The sequence below is a fragment of the Lipophrys pholis genome, assembly GCF_963383615.2.
Source record: "Lipophrys pholis genome assembly, chromosome: 21".
Taxonomy (NCBI): domain Eukaryota; kingdom Metazoa; phylum Chordata; class Actinopteri; order Blenniiformes; family Blenniidae; genus Lipophrys; species Lipophrys pholis.
Window position 1 is genome coordinate 5,042,571 of NC_137649.1, and position 16,576 is coordinate 5,059,146.

The following is a 16,576-nucleotide window of genomic DNA, read 5'->3' on the forward strand; positions in this document are numbered from 1 at the left end:
CCTGTTACAAAACAAAGTTTAAGATGCTTCCTAAGAAACGCAACAGACCTTCACCTAAACTTCATTAAAACTTAAAAGAAAACAAAAAAACAACAACAAGTCAGTACACCTAGCTAGAGCTTCCAGACTAGCCTGAGACCGCCAACCAATTAGAGTGGAGGTGAAGAATATCACAGTGAAATATTGCCGTGAAGCCGGACGCAGGTCAGGCCAGCAGACCTGGTCCAGGCTTGACCGGGAGGGTTACAGGACGTCAAAAGACACCAAATGGAGGAGCCACCAACCTGGTGAATCCTTTCAACCGGAGCCACGAGCTTCTGTTTCCAAAGGGGAATATCGCGGACAGATCAAAACATACCGGCAAATCTCCCTCACACGCTTCTATTCTGTAGACATGGAGCCTTTTTTTTTTTTTTTAAATAGATAAATAAGGCTATGATTGTCTGAGATATTAGCTTTTCTTCTTTTAATCTTCAAGGTTCTAACTTTGTCAAACTATTCCACTTGTCAGGATAAATACGACCCGGTCGCTGGGCCGTGACCCCCGGAGGAGGCTGGCAGGGGACAGGAGGAGGGGAGGAGGGGGGGTCAGAGGAGGTCGCAAACTCTCCTGGAAGGCCAGAAGAGGAGACGATTCCTCCGACCGCACTTTCTTCTCCCCTCTCTTTGATTCTGAGAGAATCCAGAGCGGCAGCCGAGCCAGTTTGCTCTCAAAACCTCTGGAAAATAATGTGAAGCTCATATTTTGTCTTTCCGTTCCATCAGGAGAGAGGACGGAGGGAGGAAACTTGGCCACGTGCCGCCTCGGCTTCTTTCTTTCTTTCTTTCTTTTTTTTTCCCCCCCTGAATCTGGTGAAACGTAAGCTTTTGCAAACGAGTTCCAAAGATTATGAGCAAGGGCGCCTCCTGGTGTTAAAAAGATCCAACTACATCTGTCTGAGGAGAAGAAAAATGTCCTACTTTTTCATAAAGTGGATGCAGCAGATCCTCAAATAGTTTGTTTTTTTCTACTTTCAGATTTTTAGTTTTAGCTTTAAAGTTTAAAACTGAAAAAAAAAAAAAAAAGTAGAACCAGATTGGTCTTTTTCTGCTTTTTACTCCTTCCTAATTGGAGGAGAGTTGTCCTAAATATTAAAGTTCCACTCGTGTTTCACTCGCATTCGAGGCTTAAAAATGATTACAAAACCGCTACTCGTTTCAAAATGCAGAATTCGAACCACATTAGTCAAGTTGAAACTCCTCGAGAGGAAATCTTGTAAAAAAAAATAAAAAATCCCTGCTGGAAAAGCAAATTATTTCAGTGAGGAAGAATCAATCAGGAGTCAAAGTGAGGCTGGAGGGGCACAAAAAGAGGCAGATGAGTGCAAACAAATCAAGTCACAAAACGCACATTTGCTTGAGCAATGTGAGGTTTTATTAAGAGTAAATATGCAACTGTACATTGTAGGGAGAGAAGAAAGAGGTGAGAAGAGGAGGAAGCAGAGGAGCAGGAGGAGGAGAGGAAGGAGGAGCGGCTTTACCTCGGCCCTGGGCGTGAGTGAAGGACAGCAGCAGTGCCAGGAGGGCAGCTGCCACCAGGAACAGCCTGCACTTCATCTTCAGCTCCTCTGGATCAGCAGCGCATGAATGAAGCTGCGGGAGGAGGAAGAGGAGGAGGTTAGACTCGGAGCTCCACGGCAGCCTCAGGACTCCACAAGACCTCCCCCCCCCCCCCCCCTAAACGTCACAAGCCTGAACCCCTTAGATGTTAACATCGCATCAATCAACATCCCCCGTTGTGGCACAAAAATCGAATGAAATCACAACTTTTTAGGATAGAAATGCTTCAAAAACTCACATTTCCTCACCCCTAAAAAAAACCTGCCGCTCCAAAAGGGCTCTATTAAAAACACATGACCAATTCTAAATGTGTAAATAGCTAAAAGCTCCCAATTCTGCAACTTATCAGCTTTACGCAACAAATAAACCAGATTTAACGAAATGCGGGAATGAAGGCAAAATATCTTCTATTTCACTTTTCAGTTCAAATTCTGTCATTTTTACTCGTCAAATAGTCCAACCAAGCATTCAAAATGACCCATCTACTCTGATAAAGGTGCATTTTGCTCAGATGATAAAATTCCATTGTCCGGGATCTTTGAAGGATTGTGCGCAATTACGCACAGCAGCGCCAGGAATTATTCCACCGGGTTCTCCAAATAATCCCAAATCAATGTGAGTGTGAGCAGAATATTAAGACATATGAGCATCATGAATAAAACAACCTGTGAATTAAATTAAGTAATTTACTCAAAAGTACAAAAGAGATGTTTAAAAAAAACAAAAAAACATGCAGAACTAACCTACAAGAGGACACTGGTGCGTTTTCTTTAGTTTGATTCCAAAAAATAAAAAATAAAAAGATTTAAGCCTTGTTGTAGACCCCCAGGATAAGAAATTAAAAAGGTGGGGAGAGAGAGAGAGAGAGAGAGAGAGAGAGAGAGAGAGAGAGAGAGAGAGGGAGAGAGAGAGAGGGAGTGAGGTGGTCCGGTTGTTGGGAGTCGGAGTTTTGGGGATCCCAGACGCGTCGGCGAGCGTCTTTCCAAGTGGGAAGATTCTCCACACAATCAGCTACTTAACAGGGGGGCTGCTCCCAGCTCTGCCTGCCCCCGCCGCGAGCTCTTACGACATCCAGCCGGGCCAACAAAAAAAAAAAAAAAAGTGATGCGTAAAACCTCCGAGGGAGAGAGGGAGAGAGAGAGAGAGTGAGTGAGAGAGAGAGAGAGAGAGAGAGAGAGAAAGAGAGAGAGACGCGCGCACACTCGGAAACTTTTACATAGTTCTCTGCATTCCTTTCCGCTGATGGAGAGCTTCTGTGCGCCCTGGCCGCCACCAGACGGGAATCAGAGGAGGAGGAGGGAAACTGTCTTTTTTTTTTTTTTTTTTTTATTAACCCCTTTCTCATTTTGTGAATCAACGAGGAAAATATTACACAGTCTAGTAAACTAAACCCCAAGTCTGTCTGACCCCCACCCCCTTTCCCCTTTAATGCTCCTCTCTGGTGCGCACTGCCGGAACAGATGTTTTCTGGGGACCACAAAGCAGCAGCTGCTGCTCCACATGCAACTTATAACCATTAAAATTACTCACGACTTCAGAAATATCTTTGTAGTACACGTGCGGGAATGTCCAAGTGATGGAAATATTTTCCATCATAGCTTTTGTTTTTTTCTTTTCTTTCCAAAATTGGTCAATTTTAACCTAAAATCTATCGTCACAATTAAATATTCTTGTTCCAGAGCCCCCTATGTGCCAATATTGGTATTACAGGCAATTATGCTTTAAAATTTGATTGTTTTACGACAATATATCATGTTTTAATAAAAAAAATGAAACATTCATTGTTCCTGTGATGTACCAAACCAAAAACAATAATATAATGCAAATTTTGTCCTAAAATAGTAGACTTTTGATCAATTATTCTTAGATGTCAGTTGAGATGTTCTTGTTTATGGGTCACAGTGCCCCTGTTGGTGTGATGATGCTACTGCAATCGATCTTTTTATCTATTATTAGAAGGAAGAGTTTATTGACACGTTACAAAAACAATGTATCTCAGATTGGCACCCTCCCTATTAGCAACATTAAAACAATAGATTATAAACAGCAATGTTTGGTAAATATTTGAAATAATATGTACAACTAAAATATATGTAAATATTTTTGTTTAAATCATAATGAAAGAAAATATTAAGTGTAAAACTCAATTCAGTTTCTGGGTCACATTCAGTGCATTTTGATCCAAATAACTGTTAAACAGCCTGTAAATATGGGGGAAATCAAAGATTCTCTTTTAGTTCTTGGTAAAATGTGAGTAGATTCACTGCAAAAAAAAAATATTAGGGCATTAATGTTTCCAAAATATGTTTTATTTATTTATTTATTTTTTTCTAAATTACTAATTCTGCCCATTTGTTATTCATCACGTCCCCAAAATGTCTAAACCTAAAATATCACACTGTGGTGGTCTCTCTACCGTGCTGAAACTATTCAGGAATCCAAAACAAATCACAATTTTTAAAATTCTTGATTCAGATTATTTTACTTAGAATTTTCCAAACTGGTCCAAATATTCTGATTTCGTAAGTCTCGCAGAAACATCAAACAGGTTTGTGCTAATGTGATATTTATAATATTTAATATATGTTGAAAGGAACTAAACCTCTAAAATGTAAATAAAAATTACAGAATTACCAAAGTCTCATATCGTCATAAAAACACTATATATACAGTATAATCATGAAACCATACAGATTCTTGATACAATAATATACTTTATTGATCCCATATTGGGGAAATTCCTATGCAACCGCAGTAAAATAGAAAGAAAAGATTAAAGGAAAACATATTTCTGTGTCAAATCTTTTCGACACTTAAATGTTTATATTTGAAGATTGTCCCCAAATTTGTAAAAACAACACATTTAATCAATTTTCAAATCAAAAAAGGTGAAAGTCCATTAAACAAAATCAGCATGAGAATAATGTGTCATTTCTAGATTGAACTGGTCTGAATTTAGCTCATCAAACATTTTCATTTAAGCCAATATTCTTCAAAATCCACCACAGAAAAGCTTGGTGTAAAAGGGTTTAGAATTTAAGTTTGGTTTGACTCTGTTTCAAACTTCAACAATTTTCCTTCGCCCAAACGCAGAAAACCTGCAAAAGCCGTGTTTTCATATCTGACCCCGTTCAAAGCTGAACTTTATTAAAACAGCTTTCTTTACCAGCTCATTTCTTTGAAAATGTCTCCCTCTGGCGGCAGCCGGTAAAACCGCAGGCTTACATCTGCCTATGAAGCAGGTAGCAAACATTAAAATGACACGAATGTACATAAGAATCGATTTAAAGTGTGAACGAATCAACATTATCTGTAGGTTTTGTTCCAGTTTTCTTTGGTTTGGGTTGTTTTAAGGTCTTGACTTTATATCTTAATAGAAACGCGGGAGTACAGTGGAAAATACTCAACAATGTGACGAGACCCGGTTCGATTTGTCAAAACCATGAAATTCTTTTCATCAGATTTCCATTACTGGTATTTGCATTTTGACGTCTTATAGAAAAATATATTTTTTCTGTTATTATAAAATATTTTAGGCTCGCTCGGGATGGGCCGTCCCAGACGAAAGCCGACAATCATGGCGAAGTCTTTGGTCTTTAGCTCTAAATCGGTGGTCCTGTGTCACAGTGAGACCATTTCAAGGACGGCCGTCGTCAAAGGCCTTCGACCACCTGTGAGACTGCTGCTGCGACCTGCGTCGTCTGACCAATGGAAATGCAGAATGAAATGACGTTTTGTTTTTCGAGGGTGAATGGTGCACGCTTGTGTTTTATTCATTCACGTCGACTCATCGTAGGCTGCCATTCAGCTTCGTGGTGCAAACCTCCTGTCGTACAGTGAAGCTGTGAACGTATAAGATTGTTAAATCCAGTTTAAAGCTGGGCTGAAACAAGAGTGATCGTTTCCTTTTTCTGTCTTTCTATCAGTGGCGGGCCATCAGGGCCTGAAGGCTTCTCTGCAGGCTTAAGAAAAATATCAGAATCACAGACTGATGTTGATTATATTTTGTCCATGAATACTGCTTAAATAATTCCAAACTGCTTCCAGACGTGTCCTTCCGTATTAAAGCTTTTAACCAATCACATTTCAGCCATCACCTGTTGCCGGGTAAAGAAATCTGCCTGAGGCCTTCAGATTCAATCCTGCAGGCGTCTGCAGAGTAAAACAAGTGTCAGTCACTGCTGCTTCAACCAATCAGATTTTAATATTGGTGACTCAGGAACTTCTAGAGGGCCTAGGGTGACGTCAGAATATTCAAGCCCTCTGATTGGATCGTCAGAGTTCACTCTCCTGCATCTGTAGCGAGCTGCACGAACAAAAATATAGTTGTGTTGATTTAATAGCGGTTTTGTCAAACTACAGTGGCTGAAGGAGAAGATAAAGAGATTTGGTTGCAGATTTATTGTCAAAACAATTTTCAAGATGGATTTTTCAAAGAGGTCTTTGAACGCACCGCAGCACTCCAAGCACATGGAGGTCCGGTGCAATTTACTTGCGTCACTACAACTTCCTTCCTTGGCAGGATTCAGGATTATGTTATTTGCCATTCTATTATTTTCAAGACCATGAAAAGCTGAGGTTTGTCACCCTCCTCAACCCCGGAAAAGCAGCCGCTTTATCATGCAGCTGCAGCAGGAGAGATGTGAACGTTGACTTTTTTCACCGTCATAACGAGCCTTCGCCTCCGGGACAGAAAACCAGCCAGGTCCACCACGATCCACCTGCTGCTTCCACTTCTCTTCTACTTCTCTAAACATTTAGGAGACTGGTTTAGTTTTAAACATCCTTCAGCACGGCGACACTGAACAGACTGCAGACGAGGGCGGCTTTTTGAAGGGTCATGAGAGGCATTATTAACTTTTATTGATCCTCAGAGAACACAAAATAAATATTGATCCCATGAACATGAAACAATATCGCACCGTGACGGGAAGCCGGCGGGCTGGGCCGGGCAGACGGAACATTTTCATCTTTTTGTACATTGTGGAAGTGAAGGAGTTGGAGGAGGTTTTAGTCTTTCTTCTGAGGGAAGGCTGCTTTCACCAGCTCGTACACCACGTAGCCGGTTCCTGGTGGGGGAAGAACAGGTGGTCAGGTTCTTCAGTCACAACAGACCTGCAGCCTGAACCCTGATAAACCTTACGTCTGTTTGCTGCTGCGTCTCACTGAACAAATCTCATGTATGTTTACTTTTCATTCACTGCTATTCTGTTGGATTTATTCTAATTTCTTGAAGGAAAACACATTGAATTGTCGCTGGAATCTGCTTCACAAACATTAAATCCCACTGAGATTAGAGAATAAATACATGCTAAGATTCCACATAGAAAAGAAAACAAGTGAGTCAGCTTATGGCTCCTGATCAGAGTCGCTCCTCTATCGGTGTTCGTACCCAGGACGGTGAGCACCATGGTGGTCCTGTACAGCAGAGCGTCCGCCGTGCCTCCCTTTAGATGGACCGGTATCCCGTTATCCTCCTGCAACGCATCAACAGACTTCAGCCACCTCTTCTCACAAAACTGCTCCACATGACCGATACCTCTGGATTTAGGAAGCATCAGGACTGTGGAAGCAGACTCATCATCATCATCATCATCACAATGCAGACCGAATCAAACAAAGCAAACTACGGCAGAAAAAGACGCTGAACGAGGAAACTATGTTAATGATCAGACACAGCAACACATTAGAAACAATCAGATCAAGGAACAAGTGTTGATGTTCTACCAGCTGGAAAAAAAAACTTCACCTGACATTTTAAATACCCGTGTGACGTTAGTATATTCTACTGAAAATATCTGCAATCTCAACATGAAGCCAATTTTAATGAAACCTGCTGCAAAATACAGTGAGATGTCCAGAAAATGTCTCTTATTGCTGTTGCATTCTGGGTGTTTTTACAAACTTCCCCTGACAGCGTGACTCTGAGGCGATTGCTGGTTTGCTCGCCTCAATGGCAATAATCACTGATATCTCCACTCGGGTCTCGGTGTTTTATTGTGTCAAACTCCTCAGAAATGTTTTAAAATCTGTGTTTTCTTTGACAATTTTTTAAAAATCTCTTGGTGGTTTGGCCGGATTGGGGCCTCTTGCCGGCCGGTTTCGTCCCGCGGGCCTCATGTTTGACGCGATGTGTTATAGTGAGGTTCAAACTCTAGAAGTAGAATCTACTTGTCTGACGTCACACCAGATTCTGCTAAACATCTGCCAGCTGCTTTTAAAAAGGTCTCTGCATCACAAGCTATAAAACCTTCGGCATCTCCAAACTTTGCGGATTTAAAAGTTCCACTTCGTCATGCAGCGGCTCAGTCTGACGTTACAATAAGCACATAAGAAGAACAAAACTCGTCTGTTTAGTCTACGGCACACGGCTGCCCGTCACTTCAACACATCGGCCCGGCCGTTTGCACCGGCACGGCGTCCGGTCGGCCTCCGAGGAAAAGCTCAGATTAAACAGTGCAGGTTAAAGGTCAGAGGCACCATGCAGGTGTTAGTGCTGCACTCTGATAGGCAACATGTGGCTACTTATCTGTGAGGCTACACAGGAGGATCACGGCTAAAGAAATGAAGATATGCAGTGAAGATTTCTCAAATTCAGAATGAAAACACAAAACCGCAACAACAACTGGATCAGAAAATGACCTGTAGGAACAGAATGTACATTTATTTATCTGTGGGACACAGTGTGTTGGGTGTCACAGGCTCTTTAGGTCGGGATGCAACGGTTCCACCAACATAGTGGCTCGGTCACAAACGTTCTCTTTTATTACTGAAACAGTTCAACGAAAACATGTGAGGCGAGAAATAAGCTGCGCAGTTGATGAATCGGTCCACTTTTCAGTTCCACTATGGCGACTTTAGTCACTTTGATAGCTTCACGATGCGCTGGACCTCCCGCTCGCTGCACCGCCTCCATACAAATCTCTGGTTCACGATCACTTTCGTCACGACGACGAGGGAGTGAAAACACTTAACAGAAATCCTACTGTCGTCAAATGTTGCTTGAAACAAGTCCCATGTGTAAAAGGAAAGGCAAGCAATATGAGCATCCAGCGTGACACTGTGTGACAGTGACACTCGAGAAGGTAATACAAGCAAACAACTATAACTAACAGATCTATAGTGCTACTTTAAAAACAACACGAACTGAAGCGTGGGCTTCCTGTATCGTCGCACCTTTTAATTGGCTGGTGAGCTATAAATCAGGAACTTTTATCTTTGTTGGGTATTTGGAAAAAGAGACAGTTTTAGACTTTAACTACAGAGGCCAAGTCAATGTGTTAAGCTACCGAGATACTACACCTGGATACTTTATTTGACATTCTGATTGTTGGTGTGTCGAATAAATGAAAAGTCTGAGACCAAATCCCCAACATCTTTCTCTCTTATCAACATGCAAACTGTGTACAGTGTCCAGTAAACTCCGGCTCATATTGGATAAATAATCCAGATGTGCACCTTCAGCGGTCAAAAAGTCTTCCCGTTTCCAGATAGAACATTTAGAGTGCAGTTATAGATGAAAACATTTGAGATGTTTGAGGTTTTGAGATCTAAAAACACTTAAAGACAGACTAAAGCAGGAAAGTCCTGTGGAATCTATTTCTTTTCTCTAATTTTATGCAATGATTGGTTTTTAATTCAATTTTAATGGAACAGCTTCAGTTTGTTGAAGACTTTGTTCATTCACTCCCCGTGATACTTTAGACTACATCGACGTGTATTAATGTTATTTTTTTACCTGGAACAGCTTCTGTTTGTCCGGGACTTTGTTCACTTGCCTCCGGGCGGAGCTGCAGATGCTTCGCCGCGCCACCTGCTGGAGTGCCTAAAGAACAGCAAACAAAAACCCAATGTGACCCCAACGTAAGGACACACGGATCATCTTACCGTATTTCACAATGATTTACACCCGCTCAGCTTTAAAATAGAACAAAAAAGACCCTAAAGAATTAAAAGTAAAGCGACACCGGAAGCTAAGCTAAAGCTAACCTTCCTCCTGTGACCCCGAGCTGACATTTAGACGCGTTTCATCACCTCACACCGCCGCTTCAACTAAACCACGCTAGTTAGTTTATAAATCTACCGAGCAGTGTGGAAGTCAAAGCAGTAAAAGTACTTACATTTATGTGTCTAAACATTATTTATGTTCTGCTCTCACACGCAAGGGCACCACACTCCGCTTCCGGGTTTTTCTTCTTCGACACTGGAATCAACAGCAGAGTCAACGGCACCTCGGCTTCCCCCTGCAGGAGAGACTAGGGAACTACATAATGACGACATAGAATAGAATAGAATAGAATGGAATAGAATAGAATAGAAATATTTAATTAATCCCAGAGGAACATTCTTCACGGCATTACTCCTCACAGAATCCATAAAAAGACATTTAAAATGAAAAAAATGAAGTAAGTAACATTAAATATGAATATATATACAGGGCTAGGTGGTGACTGTTAAAAGGATGAAAGAATTGAATTAAGAGAAAAACACAACATACACTATTTACAGGAGTTATACAGTCTTATTGCCATGGGAAGGAAGGATCTTTTGTGTTTCTTGAGCGTGTTGGTGTCAGTCAAAGAAAATACAAGGCCATTAAGAATCTTAATCTTACGTGATTAAGATTATTAAACACAATAAAACAAAGCAATTAGGAAAGGCATAATAAAAAAAGTTAAAAAAAATCAATACAGGTAGTAAAATAAGTAAAATCTATTGCTCATTGGAAAATCCGATCAAATCATTTTGTTTTAAGTCCTGATTTAAAGAAAGTGAGTGTGTCAGCAAGAAGTATATTCTACTAGTAAATATGAGATGTATTTATACTAGTGCTGTCAATCAATAAAAAAATGAAATAATTAACTGCACAATTTTCTGTAATAAATTGCAATTAATCGCAATTTTCCTACTTAAGACTGAAGCTTGAAGTTTGTAATGCATATTTATTTATGTAGACTCAACACGCAGAGACTATATTTAAATTCAAAATAATACTTTTATAACTTCCTTTTAGCTTTGAGTGAATGCTGTTTCTCCCCAAGTTTAGCCCATATAAATAAATAAATAAATAAACAAACAAACAAACAAACAAACAAACAAACATCTTTGTAATATTAACTAACAAAACCCAGACATAAGTCAGAGTTAAATTAATTCAATTAAAGCATTATTTTCGACAGCACTAATTCAGGCCATTCAAAACTTTATAGAGTCCTGTCATTAAGGAAGCTAAAACATCTATTTATGCAGCTTTTGTTTTTATTTATTGCTTATCTGTTAACTTTTTTCAACTGTCCAGCTTCCATCTATGTCGCTCCTGAAATAATAATTTTCTTAATGTCCAAGAGAGATCATTTAAAAACAACAACAGTTTTACTTTATGTGTTATGAGTGTAGACTAGTTGATATCATTCAGTTCAGGGATACACACAATTTTTTTAAGCATCCAAACTTACAAGAACAAGAACTACAAACAAACAAGAAGAATAAATGACATAGGGAGGCACACAAAATAACAACAACTGGTGGTGCATTCTTAGAAGTTTATTTCATTTTGAGATGAATCCATTGTTTATACTCATCGATTCAGTTATTATCCGTACTCATGTCTGTGTGATTGAAATGCCAAACTCCAGAGAAAATAATGACTCTGCCTGAAATCAATAGTAGAACTTCTATTTAGTTGGTAAAAAAAACAACCAGAAATAATAAAACGTCACGTTTGCAGGACAACAGTTTCAAGTGAAAATAGAAAACTTTTGTCGCAGTTTAACGGTGCTCAAAGACACGGAAAACACAACTTTTTGAAAAAACGTTCCGAAGCTCTTTTAATGGAAATAGACAAAAATGTCTCTTTTCGAAAACACTCCAATTTCATGGAAACTAAAAAAAAAAAACACACAAATTTTCAGGAACGCTCCAATTCTGTCTACTGAAACAGAGAAAAGCGCAACTTTTCAAAAACGGTCCGACACCGTCTCCATGGAAAAGGTGGAAGAGAACATCTTATTGAAAAGCTGCGACTGCGCATGCTGGCCACCGCCGTGGTAAATAGTTCTTCTGCAGATCCAACTTTAACCATGCAGATGCCCGTGTTTTCACCATTGTTCATGTTTTTGTGTGCATGTTTTGTGGTTTCATTACAGAAATAAACAACAGCACCCACTGGTGGCCCAACATGCGAACTACATCGTTGTCAGTATTTGTGCTGCAGACATTGTTTTCATCGTTTTGCCCGTGTAAACGCAAAACGTTTCTGAAATGAAAAAATAAAAACGATGCATTTTCTCTTGAAAAGTTGTCGTGTAAACGCGGCCTAAAGCGCAGTTGGTTTGGCGTAAACACCCGGTACATTACGGGGGCCAAACCTTTTCCCAGAGTCCGGCTGTCCCTTCTAGGATTTCCAACTTTGAGTTTTCATAATGAAAGTCCAAAAAAATTTAAAAGTGAAGTCAACCGGAAGCTTGAAGATCCAATAATTCTGCATTTGAACGTTTCAATGCACAAAAAACATTTGTTTTAATGTTTATTATGGCATCATGGATGCTTTTAACTTTGAACATTGCATAATTGTCTTCACATTTTTGACACAAACTCAGTTTTTAACTTTAATATAAGTATTCTAATCAGGACTTCAATTCGCTTTTCAATATTGTGTCATATATAATCTATAACAGATTGAGTTAGAATAAAATGGATTATGATGGGATATTAGCAGGTGGAGCTTTATGACCAAAGTTTAAAATTTTCTGTGGATCTGTTTTGTATTAACGAAGTGTCTTTGCTCAGGTCTACAAATAGAAATTAATTCCTTATTTTCTTCTGTAATTTTCCCATGTGTGAAATCCCAGAATCATTTTTCTGATGTATGTTCCTGTCACCTTAAATTTCACAGATCGTAGACTTTTCAAATTTGACAAACTTTTCTCTCAGGTTTCTGTTCATCGGTGTTTCTTCACTTCACTCGGCGGAGACTCCAAACACAGAAGCAATCAGGACCAATTCATCCTTGTTGTTAGATGGAACATCAAGTAGCAGAAGATTTCAAATTGAATCTTTTGATTTGAATCTGAGTATTTTGTCGTTGGATTCATGAGAAGTCGTCGGCCATCTTGATTTGTCTTCACATCTCAGCGGCGGCTGTTTACTGCATCCTGCTGTGAACCTGCAGTGAAATACAAACATGTGGTTTTGACTTCCAGATATTTGTTTTTAGCCACAAAATAATTCTTTTCATAGGCCCCATTTACACGACAACGATTCAAACGGGAAAACACATTGTTGTTGTAGTTTCGTTTCAGAAAGGTTTCGTGCTTCCATGGCAACTTTTTTGGAAAACAGTATAAACCCTGAAATGATGTAGTTTTCATGTTGGGCCACTAGTGGCTGCTTATGGTTGTTTTTGTAATGAAACCACACACACATGCAGCAGAGAACAATATCCTATAAACAATAATAATGGGAGAACACAGACGTTCATATGGACAGATAAAGAAGTTGGATTGTTATTACAGTGACCGTCAACTATAAAACTAAGTCCCAGGTGAATCTGGACTGGGAGTCGAGACACGACGGAGCAAACATTGGTTCTGATTGTTCAGCTATTTCGTGCACGTGCAGAACTATTCACTACGGCCATGATGTGCATGCGCAGTATCAATGGTTCAGAAAAGTAGTTTTCTTGTCCTGGTTCCATAGAGACGAAGTCAAAGCATTTAAAAGAAAATTAAAATTCCACCTTGAAAACCAGTTTCAAAAAGTTGCGTTTCAAGCAGCTCCGAGCAGCGCTGTTGTGTGACATCCAAAACACAACAGACGTTTTCCATTTTCACTTGATAACAGTGTCGTGTAAACGGAGCCTGAACTGTTTTTGTATAAGTGTGAATGTGAGTGTGACTCGGGGGGTGTCACCGGTCTCTACCCAGGATCTGACGGGAACGGCTCCGCACCGCCAGCGATCTGAAGAAGATGGATGAATGGAACTGTTGGTAGCTGTAGCGTATTGTTTATTGTTAATGTCATTTTATTTTGAAAATCCACTGTTGCTGGGGTATATAACTTCCCCTGTCAAGGGGTGTGCACTGGAAGTAATATAGATAAATATTTGGTGTGCTGCTGCTCAAATCCTGGTCTTCAGCATCATTAAAACACGAAGTTAACATCACAGGAGCTGCTGGAGCTGGTTCAATTAAACTAATGCTACACAGGTGTTTGGGTTTGTTTTTTTGTGGAGGGGGGGACGGGGGGATTTCCACTCTCACTTTAGCCTCCGTCTGCAGGAGACTTGCTGTGGCTCCCGAGCTGTTTTCTCCGAGGAGTCCGGGCTCGGCGTGACCGGGCTCCAATGTGATTTTCGTAATCCCGCTCAGCCTCTGATCTTGTTCCCAGGAAGAAGAGCATTTGATCCAACTATACCCCCCCCCACCCCCCCTCCCCTCCCCTCCCCTTCCCTCCCCACCCCCCTCTGCTTTGGGGGAGTCACCGCTGAAACAGAGAGGCTGAAGCTCGTTCCAATTCGCCCTCATCGTGTTCAACCCTCCTGTCCTCCGGATGGTTCCCCTGCGTCCTCGCCACCATCAAAACTCACTCTGAACCAAAGTTTGGTAGATCCACGTCGTCCTGTGTCGCTGCGAACTTTAAAGATTGTTGACATCGATCGCCTCCGGCTTTAGACACAAGCTCTTTCTGGAGAAGATAGTGGTTTATTGATGAGTTCATGTGACGCTAATCGTCTCCACCGAGTTCATCTCCACGCTGCAGATCCATCGTTGAGGCCGTTGAACCCTCACCCTGCAAACTTCCAAACTAAAAGAGGCATCGTTGTGTTTGTCACCAAATAAAGCCGGTCTTCCTCTCATTAAATCAACTCCAGCTATTAAACTAAACTCTTTGTCTCACATCAAACAGTAATGTTTGATCGTGGCAGATTTTATACGCTTTTCATTGCCTACTGTACGTGTCTTTGGTAACATCTTATTCTAGAACAGGCGTCTGTAAGCTCTATGAGCAAAAGAGCCACTTTCCACCAAACACATTTTGTCTGGAGCCGCAATTTTTACCTTTTATAAAAACATGACATGAGACATTAGACATGTTTTTGTTGAAACTTTGGTGGATATTTTTCTTTCTTTTATTTTTTTGTTTAAAGCCATTTTAGTTCTTTTAGCTGTCTGCTTTAGCTATGTTATTTGTTTTAAGTATATAATAATGATGATGATGATGATGATGATGATGATAATGATAATAATTTTTTTTTATTTTATTTGTTTTGATTTGTTTTGATTTGAGTGATTTTAGCTTTTTCAACTTTTCATTTTATTTTCTTGTTGATGCAATTTGAGCCAGCTCTACCCTCAGAAGACTCAGACTCAGAAGATAAGAGTCCTTTAAAAAAAATAAAAGTACAATATACAACAAGCATTAAGATAACTTTTTTTAAACGTTACATTTTCTGACAGCTTCACGGAGCTTCGGTGTGGCCAAAGAGCCACATGTGGCTCCAGAGACGCAGGGTGCAGACCCCTCAACGAGGAGGTGGAACGTGGGCCTTCCCGCTTTACATTTCACTTTTTACGACGTCTCCACACAGCTTCGTTTCAGTCAGCAGAGAAGGTTAATGTCATGAACCAAGCTCACACAGATGAGAGTTACGAAGCGATGCCACAACCTGGTTTTTCAGAGATAAATAGCTTTTATTTAGGCGTTTTGTCACACAAATGATGGCAGTTTGAATTATTCACAGTAACTGCAAACAGCCACAAGCTGTGAAAATGGAATAAAAACATGCTGCAGAACAACAAAACCATGAATGATGAGATTAAAAGTTTACAACCACGACTCAGCAGGATGGAGTTAATCCTGAACGCACAGAGCTTCCTCATGCGTGAACCTTGAAACCGGCCCACATAAATATCAAAAGGAAAGCATGTGAAGCAGCAGACTGAAGGTTGTGGCTGACAGTAACTTTTCGGGGTAAAAACTTCTGGTGTCTGCCGTCGTCCCTCAGCTCTTGTCTGCAGCCACAGACGCCGAGCTGCACACCATCGACTTCCTCAGCTCGATTTTCATGGCCTGGCCCTCGGCCCGCGACTCTAACCTGGTGACCGTCGACATGCCCACCAGCGCCTTGCTGCTTGGTTTCATACCTTTTGACATCGGGATGCGTGTGGCTGTGCTTCGAGCTGACGGCACGTCCGAACCGGGCTGGAAAAACAAAATGAACTATTGAGAAAATAACAGAGATCCAGATCGTCAAGCACAGCCGTCATATCTGGTCCTATGTTAAATCAAAGACTACTTGTGGAAGGGGGAAGTCGGACTTTCTAGCATATTAATTAAAATGCTGATTTCTCTACCAAGACTGTTCAATTGTGAATTTAAAGTGTTAAAAAAAAAATAAAGCCTACTCAGTGCTCACAACCTGCAGACGTTTAGTGCAAAGGAGTGAATTTGTCAGTTGGTAAATGTCGGTGTTCGTTTGTATGAGACTAAGACCTCATTTACATGATGTTTTTCAAGTGAAACCAGGAAACGTCCATTGGGTTTTGGGTGTCTGTTCACACCGCAATGGTGCTCGGAGCCACCGAAAGCGCATCTTTTTAAAAAAAAACGTTGCTACTGCACATCATGGCTGCAGTAACAAGTTGTTCTGCACATGCTCAGTAGATTCACAGTAAGAACAATGTTTCCTCCAGAGTGTCATGACTCCCAGTCCATATTCTCCTGAGACTTGGTAGTTTTACAGTTGACTATCATCGGAATAACAATCCAACTTTATCGTCTGTCAATGAGAATATCCGTGTACTCCCATTGTTAATGGTTATAGTGTATTGTTCTCTGAGTGCAAGTGTGTGGTTTAATTACAAAAACAACCAACAGCACCCACTAGTGGCCAAACATGCAAACCACATAATTTTCAAAACGCAGTCGAGACGCAAAACTATTCTCAAACAAAATTGCCAAAAAAATGCGTATTCAC

At 40.6% G+C, this 16,576-nt stretch overlaps 3 protein-coding genes across 9 annotated transcripts in view; all 3 read right to left on the bottom strand.

Annotated features, from left to right (window-relative positions):
* The window catches only part of col12a1b (collagen, type XII, alpha 1b), a 143,144-nt gene extending 140,561 nt beyond the window's left edge, over positions 1-2,583 (bottom strand). For 4 of the 5 annotated variants that reach the window (XM_080490677.1, XM_080490676.1, XM_080490674.1 and 1 more), the window contains exons 1-2: positions 2,343-2,568; positions 1,521-1,632 (exon numbers count right to left, since the gene is read on the bottom strand). In XM_080490677.1, the coding sequence (XP_080346803.1) occupies positions 1,521-1,596 (76 nt within the window). In that variant the 5' untranslated portion in view covers positions 1,597-1,632; positions 2,343-2,568. Of the gene's footprint in view, positions 1-1,520; positions 1,633-2,342 lie in introns of all 5 variants that reach the window. The other variant, XM_080490675.1, reaches the window with a different exon arrangement.
* Positions 2,584-5,780: 3,197 nt separating this feature from the next.
* Positions 5,781-9,810, bottom strand: cox7a2b (cytochrome c oxidase subunit 7A2b). 2 transcript variants are annotated; one of them, XR_013936464.1, is made up of 5 exons: positions 9,720-9,810; positions 9,338-9,424; positions 6,992-7,076; positions 6,522-6,668; positions 5,781-6,348 (listed from the first exon to the last, which is right to left on the bottom strand). XR_013936464.1 is itself a non-coding variant. In XM_080491399.1 (4 exons), the coding sequence occupies exons 1-4, from the start codon at positions 9,735-9,737 to the stop codon at positions 6,610-6,612; spliced, it is 249 nt and encodes an 82-aa protein (XP_080347525.1). In that variant the 5' UTR covers positions 9,738-9,810; the 3' UTR covers positions 6,431-6,609. The 2 variants fall into 2 exon arrangements, 1 of the variants encoding a protein (XP_080347525.1); XM_080491399.1 differs by lacking the exon at positions 5,781-6,348 and having other exon boundaries at positions 6,431-6,668.
* Positions 9,811-11,122: 1,312 nt separating this feature from the next.
* filip1b (filamin A interacting protein 1b) overlaps positions 11,123-16,576 on the bottom strand; it is a 34,209-nt gene continuing 28,755 nt past the window's right edge. The window contains exons 6-7 of one of the 2 annotated variants that reach the window (XM_080491270.1): positions 15,744-15,801; positions 11,123-12,763 (exon numbers count right to left, since the gene is read on the bottom strand). In XM_080491270.1, the coding sequence (XP_080347396.1) occupies positions 12,729-12,763; positions 15,744-15,801 (93 nt within the window). In that variant the 3' untranslated portion in view covers positions 11,123-12,728. Of the gene's footprint in view, positions 12,764-15,274; positions 15,802-16,576 lie in introns of those variants that run through there. The other variant, XM_080491269.1, reaches the window with a different exon arrangement.

Excerpts from the sequence above, each read along its gene's own strand:
- cox7a2b (XM_080491399.1), bottom strand. Across the intron at positions 7,077-9,337 it reads ACAAACAGAAGCTGTTCCAG|GAGGATAACGGGATACCGGT; the intron begins GTAAAAAAATAA and ends GATGCGTTGCAG. Across the intron at positions 6,669-6,991 it reads CATGGTGCTCACCGTCCTGG|GAACCGGCTACGTGGTGTAC; the intron begins GTACGAACACCG and ends TTCCCCCACCAG.